Raw genomic sequence first — 19,465 nt, forward strand, 5'->3', positions numbered from 1 at the left:
AGAGTATTTATTTGAAATTACATGAGTCTCTTTCATTTTATATATAGCAAGATAAAAATTGAGTTCCTGTATCTATTTTTGTTTTTAACAAGACTTCCTCTATTAAATTTGAAGTTTCACACTGTAATAGTGTGAAACAGGGTCATAATGAGAAGATTTAAATGTATCATAGATATACATATCATACATATGTCATATATATTATATAGGTATATCTTGGTTTACTGAGCTTTGCATTATTACACTTCTCAGATATTGTGTTTTTTATAAAATAAATTGAAGATCTGCGGCAACCTTGTGTCAAGCAAATCTGTCAGGGCCATTGTTCTATCAGCATTTGCTCATTTTGTGTCTCTGTGTCACATTTTGGTAATTCTCACAATATTTCAAGCTTTATCATTTATTACAATGATCTGCGGTATTTGATGTTATTACTATGACTTGCTGAAAGTTCAGACGATGCTTAGCATATTTTAGCAATAAAATATTTTTAAATTACAATTATAATTTTTTAAGACATAATGATGTTGAACAGTTAATAAAGCATGATATAAACATAACTTTCATAGGCACTGGGAGACCAAAAAGCTTGTTAACCCACATTATTGCGATACTCACTTATTGCAGCCATCTGTAACCAAGTACCTGAGTATCTCTGAGGTGTGTCTGCACACATATATGTCTTATAAAAAATTGTCTACATAATACAGATAGAATATGCATTTCCTTGGGTTTTGCAACTAAAGACACAAGAAGGAATAATACTTATTCCTTCAGATATTGTGTTAATTAACACAATTAATTAATGTTATTGTTAATAACTTAATGTTACTATTTAAGAATGTTTATTGTTTAATATTGTTGATAATATTGCTAACTGTTTAATTAGGAATGCAGAACTCCCAAACAAAGGTTAACTTGTTCTTAGCCTGAAATTATTATTTCACTATGAAACAACCTGACTTTTTTTCCAGGGACATCCATATGGGCACTGCAGCAGGAAAGGCATATTTAGACTGTATCATTTCTGGGCTGCACTCACTATGTACGTTTGACGTAAGGCAGGAAAAAAAATGTCTTTGGCTATTTTCAGCCATTATACTACTGCTTTTGTTAAGGAACACTGAAATTTTACTTAGCTTTGGCTTTCTCTCTAAATCCCTCTGTGACCCTCCTTTAGTTTTACCATTAGAAAAAAAGGAACACACCTACTCACATACATACATCTTACTGTCTTTCTCCCTGGAACTAATACAATTTTTAAAAAGCCTGAAAAGCATTAGGTTTCTTCAAATAATAGGCTATAAAAGGAAAATTTTTATTTTCATTTCTCTTCTCATCTTTGTCAGTATATTAATGTGACAGGTTCACAGTATGGTTTAAACATAGCTTTAATGTTTAAACATATTATAATTAGATGTAATTTCTTCAAAAACAAAGAACTGAATCAAATGTTGCTGAGAAACACAATACAGCCTACATTTTATATGTGTTAGTAGTTCATCTTCTGTTATTAACAGGATTTTTGTTGTTGTCAGTTTCAGTACATATCAGATTAATCATACTAAAATCTATACAGGTCATTAGTACTCACCAAGAACAAATCCGAAAGTAACTACCTGATACTAACACTGGCTAAAAACCTGAAGTTCAGCTCTTTTTAGGCTTTCTAATCATGCAGTATAGGATATTCCATTAAGTGTGAGCCAATGCAAATCACTTCACCTTTCCTTGTTTTAAAATAATTTATAAGGTTTACAAAAGCTTCCAAATCCTATCATTCCAAACGGGATCTATCTTGCTTCGGGTGCTTAATACTCTGACCTGGCACAGAGGGAAATAGTCTGGTTTTAAAGGGTTCTTGTTGCTCAGACAGTAAAGCGTCTGCCTGCAGTGTGGGAGACCTGTGTTCGATCCCTGGGTTGGGAAGATCCCCTGGAGAAGGAAATGGCAACCCACTCCAGTACTCTTGCCTGGAAAATTCCATGGACTGAGGAGCCTGGTAGGCTACAGTCCACGGGGTCATAAAGAGTCGGACATGACAGAGCAACTTCACTTTCACTTTGTATAAGTCTGCTCACATACAAGAAAATTATCTAGAAAAGTGGGAGCCTTGAACAGGCAGAGTCTGAATGAATGAGGCTGGATCATGGATGATACATGCTCTCTAAACTCAGAAATGAAGAAAAGAACCAGAGGTATAACTTGTTGTTTTGTAAGCTAAATTTTGTACTTTCTCTTTCTCCTTATAGAATATGTAAGATTATAATATTTTGAAAAGTTATACTTCACATATATTGTCATTAAAAATGATCATGTATAGGTATATGAGATAACACATGCAAAATACACAGAGGACCTGGCACATGATAAACAATAAATGTTAGCTACTCTTGTTTGTCTTTTAAAATAAATTATAGATTCTATCATTATGGATTCCAGGATTGAAAAGCATCAGCTTTCATTGTTGCAGGTACTTTTGAAACTTTAGGAACTACCAGAATGCTCAGTGTTCAGAATAGTTGTATCTAATAAGTGGTAAAAAGATCATAGCTTTTAAAAAATATTAATACTTTTCCAGACTTTTCAAATGTTTTCACAATAGGCTGCCTTATTTTTATAATGAAAAAGGAAAATAAATACCAAATTAAAAATTTACAAATAAAAAAGAATAATGCCTTAAAAGTCTCTTACATAATCAAAAGGAAATGTTTTTATAAACGTCACTCTGAAATTACTATTTTAAGACTCCAAATGTCAAGCTGAGGAACAACTAAAAAGTACCAATAGTGAATTAAATCAGTGCAAGAATGTAATTTCCTCAGTGACATCAAAACAAAAATTCCATCCTTTTTGCTTTAGTTAGAAAACAAAACAAAACAAACAACTCCTAAATGTTCCAAGGTAGAAGTTATTATTATAGTAAAAGCTCAATTCCTACAAGTGGAACAGTTAAATTTTTTGTTTAAAACATATGGCTATAAGTATAATAAAGGCCTTCCCAGGTGGCACCAGTGGTAAAGAATCTGTCTGCCAATGCAGGAGATGTAAGAGTTGCAGTTTTGATCCTGGTGTCAGGAAGATCCCCTGGAGGAGGAAATGTCGGGTTAGGAAGATCCCCTGGAGAAGAAAATTGCCCCCTACTCCAGTATTTTTGCCAGGAGAATCCCACAGGCAAAGGAACCTGGGGGCTGATCATTTTAGTTCAGTTCAGTTCAGTTGCTCAGTCATGTCCGACTTTTTACGACCCCATGGACTACAGCACACTAGGCCTCCCTGTCCATCACCAACTCCTGGAGTTTACTCAAACTCATGTCCATTGAGTCGGTGATGCCATCCAACCATCTCATCTTCTGTCGTCCCCTTCTCCTCCCGCCATCAATCTTCCCCAGCATCAGGGTCTTTTCAAATGAGTCAGTTCTTCACATCAGGTATGAGGTCGCAAAGAGTCTGACATTGCTGAGTGAGTGTCTGAGCACACATAAGTACAGTAAAACATTTTTCGTAAGCAACTGTAACAAAAACTGGGAACAGCTAAAACACATAAAAGGGCCCATTATGGGAAAGGGGAATTTAACAGCATAGCTTTTGTTGTTGTTGTTGTTTACTTAATGAAAAGACCCTGATGCTGGGAAAGACTGAAGGCAAGAGAAGGGGACGATAGAGGATGAGATGGTTGGAATGCATCACTCACATGAGTTTGAGCAAGCTCTTGGGAGATGGTGAGAGACAAGGAAGCCTGGCGTGCTGCAATCCATGGGATTGCAGAGTCGGACATGACTTAGCAACTGAACAACAAAACAGTATGGATACAACATAATTTAATCGATTCTTATTGATAGTTTATTTGACTGAGCGACTGAACAAGCTGGTGTTCTGACTCTTCTGCGACCCCATGGACTGAAGCCCTCCAGGCTTCTCTGTCCATAGGATTTTCCAGGCAAGAATACTGGAGTGGGTTGCCATTTCCTTCTCCAGGGAATCTTCCTGACCCAGGGATCAAACACATGTTTCTTGTATTGGCAAGCAGATTCTTCACCACTGAGCCAACTTGGAAGCCCCAACAGGACAGATACCGGTATGTAATTTCAGCCTCCTACTATTTGTGTGGTTTTTTTTTTTGGCCACTGTGAGCTTCTTGATATCAAGAATTCTTTTTTAACTCTTTAGTTTTGAAGTATCTCATTTTTTTTTCTTAAAATTTATTTTTTAATTGAAGGATAATTGCTTTATAGAATTTTGTTGTTTCCTGTCAAATCTAAACATAATGTTTTTCATTTTAAGTTGTCAATAAATGTTTTCCTACTAATTAGGTGACCTTGGTTGATCCAGGTCTAGTTTAAGGATTTTTAACAACTTCATCAACTTTTATAATTTATTAGTATTTATAACCACATCATAAAGGTCTAAAGAGATTTATTATAGCATTTTATAATACCCCTTTGAATAAACTGTTCTAAAAAGTAATTTCTAATACCCCTAGACTTTAAAAACCAAAGATTAATGAAATTTAAGAAGACAGCCTAGTCACAGTTAAATGAAGAAGACAGCCTAGTCACAGTTAAATGAAAAACTGCAATTAAAATGTTTAATGAGCTATGTGCATTAAATTAGCTTAAAACATGACCAATGGGATGTAAAATCTGTAAGTTTTCCTTAAAACAACAATGCTCAGGACCTTAACATTTCATGCCAAACCACACTTTACATTATGTCTTTGTATACTTAAAGATATTTCAAGTATAAAACTTTCACTTCTGGTTTTGTGATTCAGTTTACATTAACTACTTTACACAAATGCCAAAACTCAAAGAAAACTGCAGTAATTGTGCATAAATACTGTCACACTAGATAAATGTACAGGTGGGGAGAAGAATGATAGAAAGTCAAAACTAAAGGTCAATACTGTATAATGGTTTTAGTAACATTTGAAATGAAAAATCCTTGCCTGGATTATGGGTGGCTATTCACATTCATTTCTCTGAAAATGTCTTTAGTTTTTGTTTCTTTAAAACACATGAATACAAAGCAAATGTCATAATCAAATAGCACATGTGAAATAAAGACTCCCATTTCAGTCATTCTTGTCATTTAGACATTATTTTAGACTGTATATAGAAAACTTTTTATCTGTTATTGATTACCTATCTTTCATTCATTTTTTAAATTAAGTTAAAAATTTAAATTAAAATTTTTAAATTAAAAAATTCTATGCTTAATAAAAGATATTTTAAAACATACCAGTACTCTGAAAATATATTAACCTATGTATACCTTTCTGAAAATCTCTTGAAGAAACACTCCAGAATTTGAATGAAGAAAGGTAATGGCACCCCACTCCAGTACTCTTGCCTGGAAAATCCCATGGATGGAGGAGCCTGGTGGGCTGCAGTCCATGGGGTCACGAGGAGTCGGACACAACTGAGCGTCTTCACTTTCACTTTCATGCATTGGAGAAGGAAATGGCAACCCACTCCAGTGTTCTTGCCTGGAGAATCCCAGGGACGGGGAGCCTGGTGGGCTGCCGTCTATGGGGTCGTACACAGTTGGACACGACTGAAGCGACTTAGCAGCAGCAGCAGCAGCAAACATGTAGTATATAAGTATAAGGTGACAGTAAAGCTAGTAACTTGTTAAGTATAAACGATCATTGCTAACACGGCTATAAATTGTTAAGGATTTAGAAAATAGAAGGTACAAAAGGTAAAACCATATGAGTTGTGAAATATTTTGTTCTAGTTCTACGAAAAATGCTATTGGTAATTTGACAGGGATAGCACTGAGTCGATTGCATTTGGCAGTATAGTCATTTTCACAATACTGATTCTTCCTACCCAGGAACATGGACTATCTATCTGTTTATGTTGTCTTTGATTTCTTTCATCAGTGTCTTATAATTTTCTATATACATTCTTTCGTCTTCTTAGGTACGTTTATTCCTAGATATTTTATTCTTTCTGTTGCGAATGGGATTGAGTCCTTAATTTCTCTTTCTGATTTTTCATTGTTACTATATAGGAATGCAAGTGATTTCTGTGTATTGATTCTGTATCCTGTGACTTTGTTAAATTCACTGATTAGCTCTAGTAATTTTCTGATACTATCTTTAGGGTTTTCTATGTACAGTATCATGTCATCTGCAAACAGTGAGAGCTTTACTTCTTCTTTTCCAATCTGGATTCCTTTCCTTTTTTTTTTTTCTTCTCTGATTGCTGTAGCCAGGACTTCCAAAACTTGTTGAATAACAGTGGTGAGAGTGGACACCCTTGTCTTGTTCCTGATGTTAGTGGGAATGCTTTCAGTTTTTCACCACTGAGAATAATGTTTCCTGTGGGCTTATCATATATGGCCTTTACTATGTTGAGGTAGGTTCCTTCTATGCCCATTTTTTGAAGAGTTTTAATCATAAATGGGTGCTGAATTTTGTCAAACAGATGGCTAACAAACACATGAAAAGATGCTTAACATTGCTCATTATTAGAGAAACGCAAATCAAAACTACAATGAGGTATCACCTCACACCAGTTAGAATGGCCATCATCAAAAGGCCTACAAACAATAAATGTTGGAGAGGGTGTGGAGAAAAGGGAACACTCTTGTACTGTTGGTGGGGATGTAAATTGATACTGCCACTATGGAAGACGGTATGGAAATTCCTTAAAAAACTAGGAATAAAACCACCATATGACCCATCAATCTGACTCCCAGGCATATACCCTGAGGAAACCAAAGTTGATAAAGACACTTGTACCTCAATATTCATTGCAGCACTATTTACAATAGCTAGAACATGGAAGCAATCTACATGTCCACTGACAGATGAATGGATAAAGAAGTTGTGGTACATATACACAATGGAATATTACTCAGCCTTAAAAAAGGAACACATTTGAGTCAGTTCTAATGAGGTGGATGAACCCAGAGCCTATTATACAGAGTGAAGTAAGTCAGAAAGAGAAAGAGAAATATTGCATACTAACGCATATATATATATGGAATCTAGAAAGATGGTACTGATGAATTTATTTGCAAGGCAGCAGTGGAGAAAGAGACACAGAGAAAGACTATGGACATGGGGAGAGGGGAGGAGAGGGTGAGATGTATGGAGAGAATAACATGGAAACTTACATTACCATATATTAAATAGATAGTCAGTGGGAATTTGCTGTGAAGTCTCAGGGAACTCAAACAGGGGCTCTGTATCAACCTAGAGGGGTGGGATGGGGAGTGAGATGGAAGGGAGGTTCAAGAGGGAGGGCACATATGTACACCTATGGCTGATTCATGTTGATATTTGACAGAAAACAACAAAATTCTGTAAAGCAATTATCCTTCAAAAAAAAAAAGGTAAAACTAAGTCAATCATTCAGAAATAAATTTCCACATTATTTCAACAAAATCTGGAAGGAGGCAGGGGACAAAAGCTTTTGAAAGGTCTCATCTTATTTGGGAAGTGAAAGGTGAAGATACTGTTAAAATTTTAACAATCCAAGGAAATACCGGTTCACATATGTTTGTTAGAAATTTGTGCTAAGTATTAGTAGAATCAGAATGAGAAGCTCTAAAAGCTGACAGGAATAAGAGGAAAACAATTAGAGCTAGGAGCTAGTTCTGATTCAGGGGAGCTAGGGAACCCCTCCAGTTCTGTAGCACAGAAAGTCTCCTGTCTGAAGAGCATTCTATGGATCTGTGCTGTTGTGGGAATCAGTAAGGGCACAGATAGAAGGATAATTTTATATCCTTCTGCCTGTGCAGAAGCCCTAAATAGACATTTCTCCAAACAAGACATATAGATGGCCAAGAGGCATATGAGAAGATATTCAACATCTCTGATTATTGGATAAATGCAAATCAAAACTAAAATGAGATATCACCTCACACCTACCAGAATGGCTATCATCAAAAAACCCACAAACAATAAATGGTGGAGAGGGTATGGAGAGAAGGGAACCATCCTATGCTGTTGGTGGGACTGTAAATTGGTTCAGCTACTATGGAGAACAGTATGGAAGTTCCTTAAAAAACTAAAAACAGAGTTACCATATGACCCTTCAATCCCACTCCTGGGCATATATCTGAAGAAAAACATGATCTGAAAAGATATATATACCCCAGTGTTCATTGCAACACTGTTTACAGTAACCAAGGCATGGAAACAACCTAAATGTCCACCGACAGAAGAATGGATAAAGAAGATGTGGTGGATATATACAACGGAGTATTACTTGGCCACTAAAAAGAACGAAATAATGCCATTTGCAGCAACACTGATGGACCTAGAGAGTGTCATGCTAAGTGAAGTAAGTCAGACAGAGAAGGAGAAATATCATATGACATGCCTTATATGTGTCCATATATTCCTTATATGGACTCTAAAAATAAAGGATACAAATGAGCTTACTTACAAAACAGAAAGAGACTCACAGACTTAAGATAATGAACTTATGGTTGCCAGGGGAAAGGATGTGGGGGAAGGGTCAGGGAGTTTGGGATGGACATGTACACACTGCTATATTCAAAGTGGATAACCAACAAGGACCTATTGTATAGTATAGGGAACTCTGTTCAATGTTCTATGGCAACCTGGATAGGAGGGGCGTTTGGAGGAGAATGGATACTTGTGTATGTATGGCTGAGTCCCATGGCTGTTCACTTGAAACTATCACAACATTGTTAATCAGCTATACCCCATACAAAATAAAAAGTTTAGAAAAAAATAAAGTTACACAGAATAAAAATTTAAAAATCCCCCTGGAAGTAATAAGTGAGTTGAGCAAGGTTGCAGTGTATAAGATCAACACACAAAAATCAACTGTGTTTCTATACACTAAAAAGAAGTATGTGGAAACTAAACTTAAAAACACAGTGACATTTATAATCATGTCAAAGAAAATAAAATACCCAGGCACACACTTAACACAACATGTTCAGGATCTCTATGATGAACGTAAGTGTTAGGTGGAGGAGATGGCAGATGTAGAGTAGAATGCCAACTGAAAAATGCAGGAGCCCTGGAAACAGAGAACTACTCATTGACAACAGTCATATAGAAGGCTGATTTAGGCAGGAGTTGTCAATGGATTCTAAAACTGGTAAAAATTTGATATGCAGAAAGTACATTAAGTATCAGAATACCTCTCCACAAAACACTAATTATAAAGGGGAAAAGTTACTTTAAGGTGGGAAAACTAGCAGTCATCAAGATGACCAGATGATCAAGGGTATCATCATGGTGGTGGGTCAGGGCAACGTCATGTGTTTCTTGACATGATGCATCGAAAGGCCACAGCATAGGTTCCACCAAATTCCATGTAGTGACGTTTCTGTAAAGAATGTGTATCTTGAACTGGGTAAGGAAGAAAGAGGATTACACTACAGAACGCAGGCCTGTATTCTTTACAACTGCTAAGGGCATGAAAAGGAACTGTTCCAGACTGGAGCAGATGTGACAATAGTATTCCTGAACAGCCTCTGGATCAGAAAGGAAAAAGCCACTGGTGGGACAGATGGCAAATTTGAACAGGGTGGTCGTGTTGTACTGAAGTTGATCTGTCTGCTTTGGAGAGTTGTTACACAGAAGCATGTTTTACTCTTTGGAAAATGTGCATTGACAGAATACAAAATCAGATGTTAATACTTAATAATAAAGCATATAAAACAAATACTCACCAATGACTTTAACAAAATAGGCATCTGCTTCAAAGTTATTTTTTAGGGTATGGATGGCAAAATCACTCTTTGTATACCCTTTGCTTAGTACTACAATGTCCAAGATTCCCTGGAAAAAAACATAAAAATGGTAAGAAACTACTGGACTGACTGAAAAAAATGATGAAAACGTATGACATGTTTATCATGTAAATACAGACCTTACTTATTCAACTTGATATTTAAAATAAAGATACTATTAAAAATATAAAACCTAGAATATTAAATATAAATAAAATTTAAAAAAAAAACTGTAATTTAAATCTCTGAGGATAAATGTTACTCTTGTGTATTTCCTTCCAGGCATATCTGCATGAATTAAAAAAAAATAAAACTTATTTCTCTATTATTCATGGTGCTGGGTCTCCGTTGCTGTGTGGGCTTTTCTCCCACTGCAGACAGCCTGCACACACAGCTACTCTCCAGTCGCGTGCGGTGTACAGGCTTCTTACTGTGGTAGCTTCTCCTGTGGTGGAGCACAAGTTCTAGGTTGTGAGGTTTCAGCACTTGTGCTCCCAGGCTCTAGAGCATGGGCTCAGTAGTTGTGGCACTTCAGATTAGTTGCTCCACAGCATGTTGGATCTTCCCAGATCAGGGATCAAACCCATGTCTCCTGCATTGGCAAGAGGATTCTTTACCATTGATATACTATGGAAGCCCCATGTATTAATTTTTAAAGGCCTTTGACATGAACTACCGAAGTGTTTCCAATCATCAGGGAAAGAAGGTTACTTTTCATTTGCGCTGCTTCTTATGTTTTTTCCTAAAAAAGTGGAAAGCTTTGCTAATTTTATTGGGGGTAAAAAAGGTGCTCATTTAAACTTTCATTCTGCTAACTCTTAATGAGATCAATCATTTATCATATCTTTTCACATGTTAGTTAGTTAGTGTTAGTTACCCAGTCGTGTCTGACTCTTTGCGACCCCACGAACTGTAGCCCGCCAAGCTCCTCTATTCATGGGATTCTCCAGGCAAAAATACTGGAGTGGATTGCCATTTCCTTCTCCAGGGGATCTTCCCAACCCAGGGATCGAACCTAGGGCTCCTGCATTGTAATTGTTAAGGATTTAGAAAACAGATTCTATTTTCTAAATAGAATTCTTTAGAAGCGGATTCTTTACCGTCTGAGCTACAGGGAGGATCCATATTTCATGTTAGCTTTTTTTTACTCACATCTTTTTTTTTCTTCTGTAAACTGACTTAATCATGTTGTTTTTCCAGTGGGAGTTTCTGGTGACTTGTATCAGTTTGAATAAATCCTTTTTCCGTTATGGATGTGGGCTTCCCTGGTGGCTCAGATGATAAAGAATCCACCTACAATGCTGGAGATCTGGGTTCAATCCCTGGGTTGGAAAGATACCCTGGAGGAGGGCATGGCAACCCACTCCAGTCTTCTTGCCTGAAGACTCCCTAAGGACACAAGAGCCTGGCGGAGACTACGGTCCATGGGCTTGCAAAGGGTCAGACACGACTGAGTGACAAAGCACAGCACAGCCTGTTATGAATGTGAGCTTCCCAGGTGGTGCTAGTGGTAAAGAATCTGTCTGCCACTGAAGGAGATATAAGAGACATGGGTTTGATCCCTGGGTTGGGAAGATCCCCTGGAAGCAGCCATGGCCACCCACTCCAGTATTCTTGTCTGGAGAATCCAATGGACAGAGGAACCTGGCAGGCTACATTCCATAGGGTTACAAAGAGTTGGACCTGACTGAAGCCACTTAGCACACACACACACGCATGTTAAGAATGTTAATTATTTAACTCTTTCATAGCTAATTTATCTCCTAGATTTAGATGCAGTTTTAAATTTCATCTGTGGTTTTATGTACAGAAATTAAAAGCTGATTTATAGTTAATTCTACTGATTTTTCCTCATTATATTTTTACCCAATTACTTTTATGCTTGGAAATTGCTTATAAAAAGTGAAACAATACAAGAGTTGGTAGCAGACAGACAGAGGAAAACAAGCACCTGGAAGATACTTGTAATTGAAGATCAGCCTCCTACAAAAAGCCAAACAAAACCAACTGGGTTCGTGTTGGACATAATTGTCCTGATGGAGATTTAACTTTTTAAAATAATCAAGTTATTTTACAAAGATATTTTGTGACATATTAACTCTGGAATTTAACGCATTTTTATCAGAATTTACTTTTTCCCCCAAAACTGGTTTTTGACATTAGAAAGAAGAAAACCAGGACCCTGTGTGCCTTTCCCAGGCCACCTGGAACTGAGGACAGTCACAAGAATCTGGGGCAATAGATGCCACCTCTAGCTCACAAGGTTAAGAGAGAGTACACACTGAACTCATCCTTCTGTGATCCTGCTCAGGTTTAAGGGTCTGTCATCTGTCGGCTGTTGTTTTCTCTATTTGAGCACACGCACAACTGCCATGGGCATAATTCTCTAGTGGTTTCATCTAAACAGGCATAAAATGAGATAAAGACGCTTTCATATTTCACTGTTCTGATCAGCCAGTGGTATCAATTAATTTGTTCTTTCTGTCATTTAACATTAAAAGGGGTTTTCTTTAATTAACTCGTTTGCTTTCATTATCGCATCTATTGTCTGGTTAAATAGGGTGAAGTGAGAGTGAGACAAGGTAGAAGGCAATTAGATTCTGAACACACAGAAGAGCTCTGAACTCACATCTTCGTAAATGTCAAAGAAGGTGGCAACCACCGCATCTCTGATTTGGTTTAGGTCCATCAGCTCCCAGTAGACTTTAAACATACGATGCGCCCCCTCACAGCTTGCATTAGTACAAGGGACATTCTCCAGTAAAAAGGCCTGCTGATTGCTGTGAGACAAAGGAGAGGTATTTAGTTAATAATAAAACATATCAATGCCGACTAGCATCAGCTGTGCTGTATTTCCTAGAATCAAAGAGATGGTAAATGGTCTATACTGAAGAAATAAGAAAAAAACCTCAATGTCTTAATAATTGCTGTCCCGAGCCATAAAAAGCTTAAATTGTTGGCTATCCTTTTTCAGCCTTTGGCAAAAATCCTCAGGTTAGTCAGTTGTTGGCCTCTCTCTCTCCTTGTTTGGTTTCCAAGTCTATCTCTCTGCTCTCCTTTGCTGCTCCACAGCCAGTGAACCCATGTTTCATTACTGAGTTCCTGGACACTATCATAATCCCATTAGATGTGTATAATTTCTCAGGTGAATACTTGCATTTTAACTGGAGATTCCTGACATCCTGAAGTCTTACAAACCCAAAGCAGTAAGTCTACAATGATAGAATTTTAGCTTCCCAGATGGATAGTAGGCTGAGCACCTCTCAGATAAAAGGGGAAAAAAAAGTATTGTATTTTGCATAGCTATGAAGTCCTCCCTTTTGAAAATTTTATTTTATAGGCAATGTGCTTATTAATTTGGATTTGGAATCAGACTACCTGGATTCAAATTATGTTTCTGTCATTTAGCAGTTATGTGACCTCAAAAAAGTTATTTCACCTCTTGAAGACTCAGATCCTTATTTGTAAGCTGAGTAATAAGTACTTATAGAATTGTTATAAAAAATAAATGAAATACTGACTGCAAAGCACTTACAACAATTCCTGCCATCCAGTTCAATCTTAGTAAAAGTGTTTATACTATCATCACTCTTATTTATGGAGTGCAACACCATGCCATGTAAAAATATTTTCTTTAAATACAGAAGTAACTTTAGTAAATAGTGAGATTATACTCCTGTATTAGGCATTTTCTAATATTTACATTCCTTCATGTCCCTTTATGTTACATGGATAAGACAGCTGTGGTACATATAGACAATGGAGTATTCAGATCAGATCAGATCAGATCAGTTGCTCAGTCGTGTCCGACTCTTTGCGACCCCATGAACCGCAGCACGCCAGGCCTCCCTGTCCATCACCAACTCGCAGAGTTCACTCAGACTCAAATCATCGAGTCAGTGATGCCATCCAGCCATCTCATCCTCTGTCGTCCCCTTCTCCTCTTGGCCCCAATCCCTTCCAGCATCAGTCTTTTCCAATGAGTCAACTCTTTGCATGAGGTGGCCAAAGTACTGGAGTTTCAGCTTTAGCATCATTCCTTCCAAAGAAATACCAGGGCTGATCTCCTTCAGAATGGACTGGTTGGATCTCCTTGCAGTCCAAGGGACTCTCAAGAGTCTTCTCCAACACCACAGTTCAAAAGCATCAATTCTTCGGCGCTCAGCCTTCTTCACAGTCCAACTCTCACATCCATACATGACCACAGGAAAAACCATAGCCTTGACTAGACGAAACTTTGTTGGCAAAGTAATTTCTCTGCTTTTGAATATGCTATCTAGGTTGGTCATAACTTTCCTTCCAAGGAGTAAGCGTCTTTAATTTCATGGCTGCAGTCACCATCTGCAGTGATTTTGGAGCCCAGAAAAATAAAGTCTGACACTGTTTCCACTGTTTCCCCATCTATTCCCCATGAAGTGATGGGACCGGATGCCATGAGCTTCGTTTTCTGAATGTTGAGCTTTAAGCCAACTTTTTCACTCTCCACTTTCACCTTCATCAAGAGGCTTTTGAGTTCCTCTTCACTTTCTGCCATAAGGGTGGTGTCATCTGCATATCTGAGGTTATTGATATTTCTCCTGGCAATCTTGATTCCAGCTTGTGTTTCTTCCAGTCCAGTGTTTCTCATGATGTACTCTGCATATAAGTTAAATAAACAGGGTGACAATATACAGCCTTGATGAACTCCTTTTCCTATTTGGAACCAGTCTGTTATTCCATGTCCAGTTCTAACTGTTGCTTCCTGACCTGCGTACAAATTTCTCAAGAGGCAGATCAGGTGGTCTGGTATTCCCATCTCTTTCAGAATTTTCCACAGTTTATTGTGATCCACACAGTCAAAGGCTTTGGCATAGTCAATAAAGCAGAAATAGATGTTTTTCTGGAACTCTCTTGCTTTTTCTATGATCCAGAGGATGTTGGCAATTTGATCTCTGGTTCCTCTGCCTTTTCTAAAACCAGCTTGAACATCTGGAAGCTCATGGTTCACATGTTGCTGAAGCCTGGCTTGGAGAATTTTGAGCATTACTTTACTAGCGTGTGAGATGAGTGCAATTGTGCGGTAGTTTGAGCATTCTTTGGCATTGCCTTTCTTTGGGATTGGAATGAAAACTGACCTTTTCCAGTCCTGTGGCCACTGCTGAGTTTTCCAAATTTGCTGGCATATTGAGTGCAGCACTTTCACAGCATCATTTTTCAGGATTTGGAACAGCTCAACTGGAATTCCATCACCTCCACTAGCTTTGTTCGTAGTGATGCTTTCTAAGGCCCACTTGACTTCACATTCCAGGATATCTGGCTCTAGGTCAGTGATCACACCATCGTGATTATCTGGGTCGTGAAGAAGTTTTTTGTACAGTTCTTCTGTGTATTCTTGCCATCTCTTCTTAATATCTTCTGCTTCTGTTAGGTCCATACCATTTCTGTCCTTTATCGAGCTCATCTCTGCATGAAATGTTCCTTTGGTATCTCTGATTTTCTTGAAGAGATCCCTAGTCTTTCCCATTCTGTTGTTTTCCTCTATTTCTTTGCATTGATCGCTGAAGAAGGCTTTCTTATCTCTTCTTGCTATTCTTTGGAACTCTGCATTCAGATGTTTATATCTTTCCTTTTGTCCTTTGCTTTTCACTTCTCTTCTTTTCACAGCTATTTGTAAGGCCTCCCCAGACAGCCATTTTGCTTTTTTGCATTTCTTTTCCATAAGAATATATTCCACTATCAAATGGCAAAGTTCAACAATGCAATACTGCAATTATTTCTGCACCAGCGTAATACCTTTTTACAGGTATTTACCCATCCTACCTTTCTAGCTAAACAATTTTACTGTATATTTCACAGAAATGAAGACTACTCTATTTTGTTATTAAATAATATTAAAACATTAGAACCAGTGATAAAGGTGACTTTTCTCTTTTTGGATACGCCATGCAGCTTGTGGGATCTTAGATTTCTGACCAGGGATTGAACCTGGGCCCATGGCAGTGAAGGCACTGAGTCTTAACCACTGGAGAGCCAGTGCAGCCTTTCTACAATCTTCTGTGACCAGTGCATCACACTGGCAACATTCTGAGTGAGCACTTGCCTCTGGTTTCCCTTTTCAAAATGGGATGCAAGGATTTCATTATTGTATTACAACTCTAGCCATAGTTTCAAATACACAATGTAACCTGCAACAAAAACTCTAATCGCAGTTGAATAATTTAATATGTCATTTTAACTTCTGATATGAATTTGCAAAGATTACAAATGCTACATATCACAGTTCTTGGCTACATGCTCACTAAACAGGTTTGTCTTATATTCAGCAACATGCGGTCTGAAAAATTTCAGTTCTTTTAAGCTCTACTGAGCCCTATAGGTAGAGCCCCACATCTATAAAAAATAAAATTCCATTTAAGCCCAGGAAGACACAATACTGATTCATTAGGTTTGGAAACCCTTCGGGGGAAATGGTCTTGCTTCTTTGAGTCAATTGCTCTATGTTTTTTGGCAATTACACACTTACAACCAATATAAAAAAAAAAAAAGACTATTTCAAAAGTTATTATAAAATTTAAGCAATAGAGGCATTAAAAAAGTTGAGATCTTTTCTTTACAGGGATAATGTAGTGAGCATCTTTCCAAACCTTCTTCTGGGAACATAGAAAATTTAAGTACATATATCCTTCAAAAACAACAACAACAACAAAAACCAATCCCAATTGAGTTCTACTATATGTATGATTCTGCAGTATTTTTCTTTCTACTCAATAATATAGCATACACATGGGGAAAAGGGATACAATCCGAATGAGGACTTTTGATGTCTATTTTGAACATTCCCCCCAGACAAGTTGTACCAATTTATATTCCTCAGCAGCAGAACATCAAGCTGCCTGTTTCCACACATGCGTGTCCTTTTCAATGCTTACTCCATTATATAGCTAAGTCATCATTTGGTTTTAACACCCTGATACTGCTTACACACACACACACACACACACACACACACACATTATTTTTCATTGAAAATTTGTATAAGGGTTTCCAAATAAAGTCATCTAGTCAAAGGATATGCATATTTTAAATATCAATGGGGAAAGCTAAATGGTCTTCTAAAAAATGTACCAATTTATACGTCTAGTAGTATATAAGTGTATCTTTCTTATCCTGCCAATATTAGTAACACTGCTTATTTTTGCCAATTGGGTAAATGAAAAATTATCTCACTTTCCTGATTATGAGAGATGCTGAGTATTACCTTTATGTTTATTATCTATTCATATTTAAGAACTGGCACTTTAATTTTTTTAATTATTGGTATTTAGATCTCTGATTGTTAAGAGCATTAGCCCCTACCTGGGATTCTCATATCTTTACTTGTAAAACGAGGGTAAAAACAGTACATTACCTAAAATGGCTGTTGTAAGGATTAAACGAGAAAATAAATGATAAATGGTTTATGGTTTAATATAGTGCCCAGAACATAGCAAAGAATATTTTCAATATCTGCTGTTATTATTATATGTGATGTTATTACTCTGATATGTTCCAAACATGTCACTCCAGCCTTTTATTTTGCTTTTTAATGTATGGTTTCTTTAACTAAACGATTAATAATACATGAAAGTGAAAGTGTTAGTCACTTAGTCGTGCCTGACTCTTTGTGACACCATGGACTGTAGCCTAACAGGCTCCTCTGTCTGTGGAATTCTTTAGGCAAGACTACTGAAGTGGATCATATTCTCCAGGGGATCTTCCCAACTCAGGGATCAAAACAGGGTCTCCTGCATTGCAGGCAAATTCGTTACTGTCTAAGCTACCAGGGAAGCCCTATAATAATACATATATACTCATTTATGCCAATATTTTTCTTATGTACTATAATAAATGTTAAAGACAATCTATCAGGCAGATAGAAAAAAACATCAGAGGAGCATGTGCATTTACAAAAATGAATGAAGAGCAGTGAAAATGTGAAATATGCAGGCAAATAGAAAAGATTTTCCTGTTATTTAAGTCTCTTTAAAGATAACTGATAATTAAACAACACAGTATAGTGTTAAAGACATTGTTGTTTAGTTGCTAAGTCATATCTGACTCTTTGCAACCCCATGGACTGTAGCCTGCCAGGCTCCACTACCATGGAATTTCCCAGGCAAGAATATTGGAGTGAGTGATCATTTCCTTGTCCAGGGGATCTTTACAACCCAGGGAACAAACCCTCATCTCCTGTGTCTCCTGTACTGGTAGGTGGATTCTCTACCAGTGAGCCACCTTGAAGGCCTGTTAATGATATTTTGTTGTTCAGTTGCGTCCTATTCTTTTCAACCTCATGGTCTGCAGCACGCCAGGCTTCCCTGTCCTTCACCATCTCCTGGAGCTTGCTCAAACTCATGTCCATTGAGTTGGTGATGCCATGCAACCATTCTGTCCTGTCATCCCCTTATCCTCCTGCCTTCAATCTTTCCCAGCATCAGGGTCTCTTTTAATGGTCAGGTCTTTGCATCAGGTGCCCAAAGTATTGGAGCTTCAGCTTCAGCATCAGTCCCTCCAATGAATATTCAGGATTGATTTCCTTTAGGATTGACTGGTTTGATCTCCTTGAAGTCCAAGGGACTCTCAAGAGTCTTCTCCAACTCCACAGTTCAAAAGCATCAGTTCTTCGGCACTCAGCCTTCCTTATGGTCCAACTCTCACATCCATACATGACTACTGGAAAAACAGTCATGTCCATAGCTTTGACTATACTGGACCTTTGTTGGCAAAGCAATGTCTCTGCTTTTCAATATGCTGTTAATGACATAAGCAGATGTAAAATACAAAGTTTCCTCAAAAAACTAAAAACTGAACTACCATATAGCAATCCCACTTCTGGATATATATTGAAAATAATTGAAATCAAGAACTCAAAGAGAGTTGAACTCACATGTTTGTTGTAGCAAAAACAGTCAAGATATGAAAACAATCTAAGTGTCCATTAATGGAGGAATGAATAAAGAAAATGTGGTATACACATATACTGGAATATTAAGCCTTAAAGAACAGAAGAAAATTCTGCCATTGTGACAACATGGAGGAACCTAGAGGACATTATGCTAAGTGAAATAAATCAGATGCAGAAAGACAAACATTGTATGATATTGCTTATATGTGGTATGAACTTACAGAAACAGAGAGTGGGATGGTGGTTGCCAGTGGCTGAAGGGTGGGGGAAATGGGGAGCTGTTGGTCAAAGGGCACCAACTTTCAGTTATAAGATGATTAAGTTCAGGGGATCCAACATATGGCATGGTGACTACAGTTAATAATACTATGTGCTGTGCTGTGCTTAGTTGCTCAGTCGTGTCCAACTCTTTGAGACCCCATGGACTGTAGCCTGCCAGGCTCCTCTGTCCATGGGGATTCTCCAGGCAAGAATACTGGCGTGGATTGCCATACCCTCCTCCAAGGGATCTTCCCAATCTGGGATCAAACCCAGATCTCCTGCATGGATGGATTCTTTACTATCTGAGCCATCAAGAAAGCTGCTATGAGTTAACATTTTAACCATATTAAGAAGAAAATGGCTATTATGGAGATAATATATTATTGCAAAATTCAGACTTAAATTGAAGACAGTAGGGAAAAATCACTAGATCATTCAGGTTTGACCTAAATCAAATCCCTTACGATTATACAGTGGAAGTGACAAGTAGATTAAGGGATTAGATCTGACAGAGCCTGAAGAACTACAGATGGAAGTTTGTGATATTGTACA

General features: G+C 37.5%; 1 protein-coding gene across 1 annotated transcript in view; it reads right to left on the bottom strand.

The window, feature by feature from the left end:
- Positions 1–19,465, bottom strand: part of ITFG1 (integrin alpha FG-GAP repeat containing 1) — a 296,021-nt gene that overhangs the window by 65,733 nt on the left and 210,823 nt on the right. The window contains exons 11-12 of the mRNA XM_061385926.1: positions 12,359–12,509; positions 9,670–9,778 (exon numbers count right to left, since the gene is read on the bottom strand). Of these exons, the coding sequence (XP_061241910.1) occupies positions 9,670–9,778; positions 12,359–12,509 (260 nt within the window). The remainder of the gene's footprint in view (positions 1–9,669; positions 9,779–12,358; positions 12,510–19,465) is intronic.

Source organism: Bos javanicus, chromosome 18 (assembly GCF_032452875.1).
Source record: "Bos javanicus breed banteng chromosome 18, ARS-OSU_banteng_1.0, whole genome shotgun sequence".
Classification (NCBI taxonomy): Eukaryota; Metazoa; Chordata; class Mammalia; order Artiodactyla; family Bovidae; genus Bos; species Bos javanicus.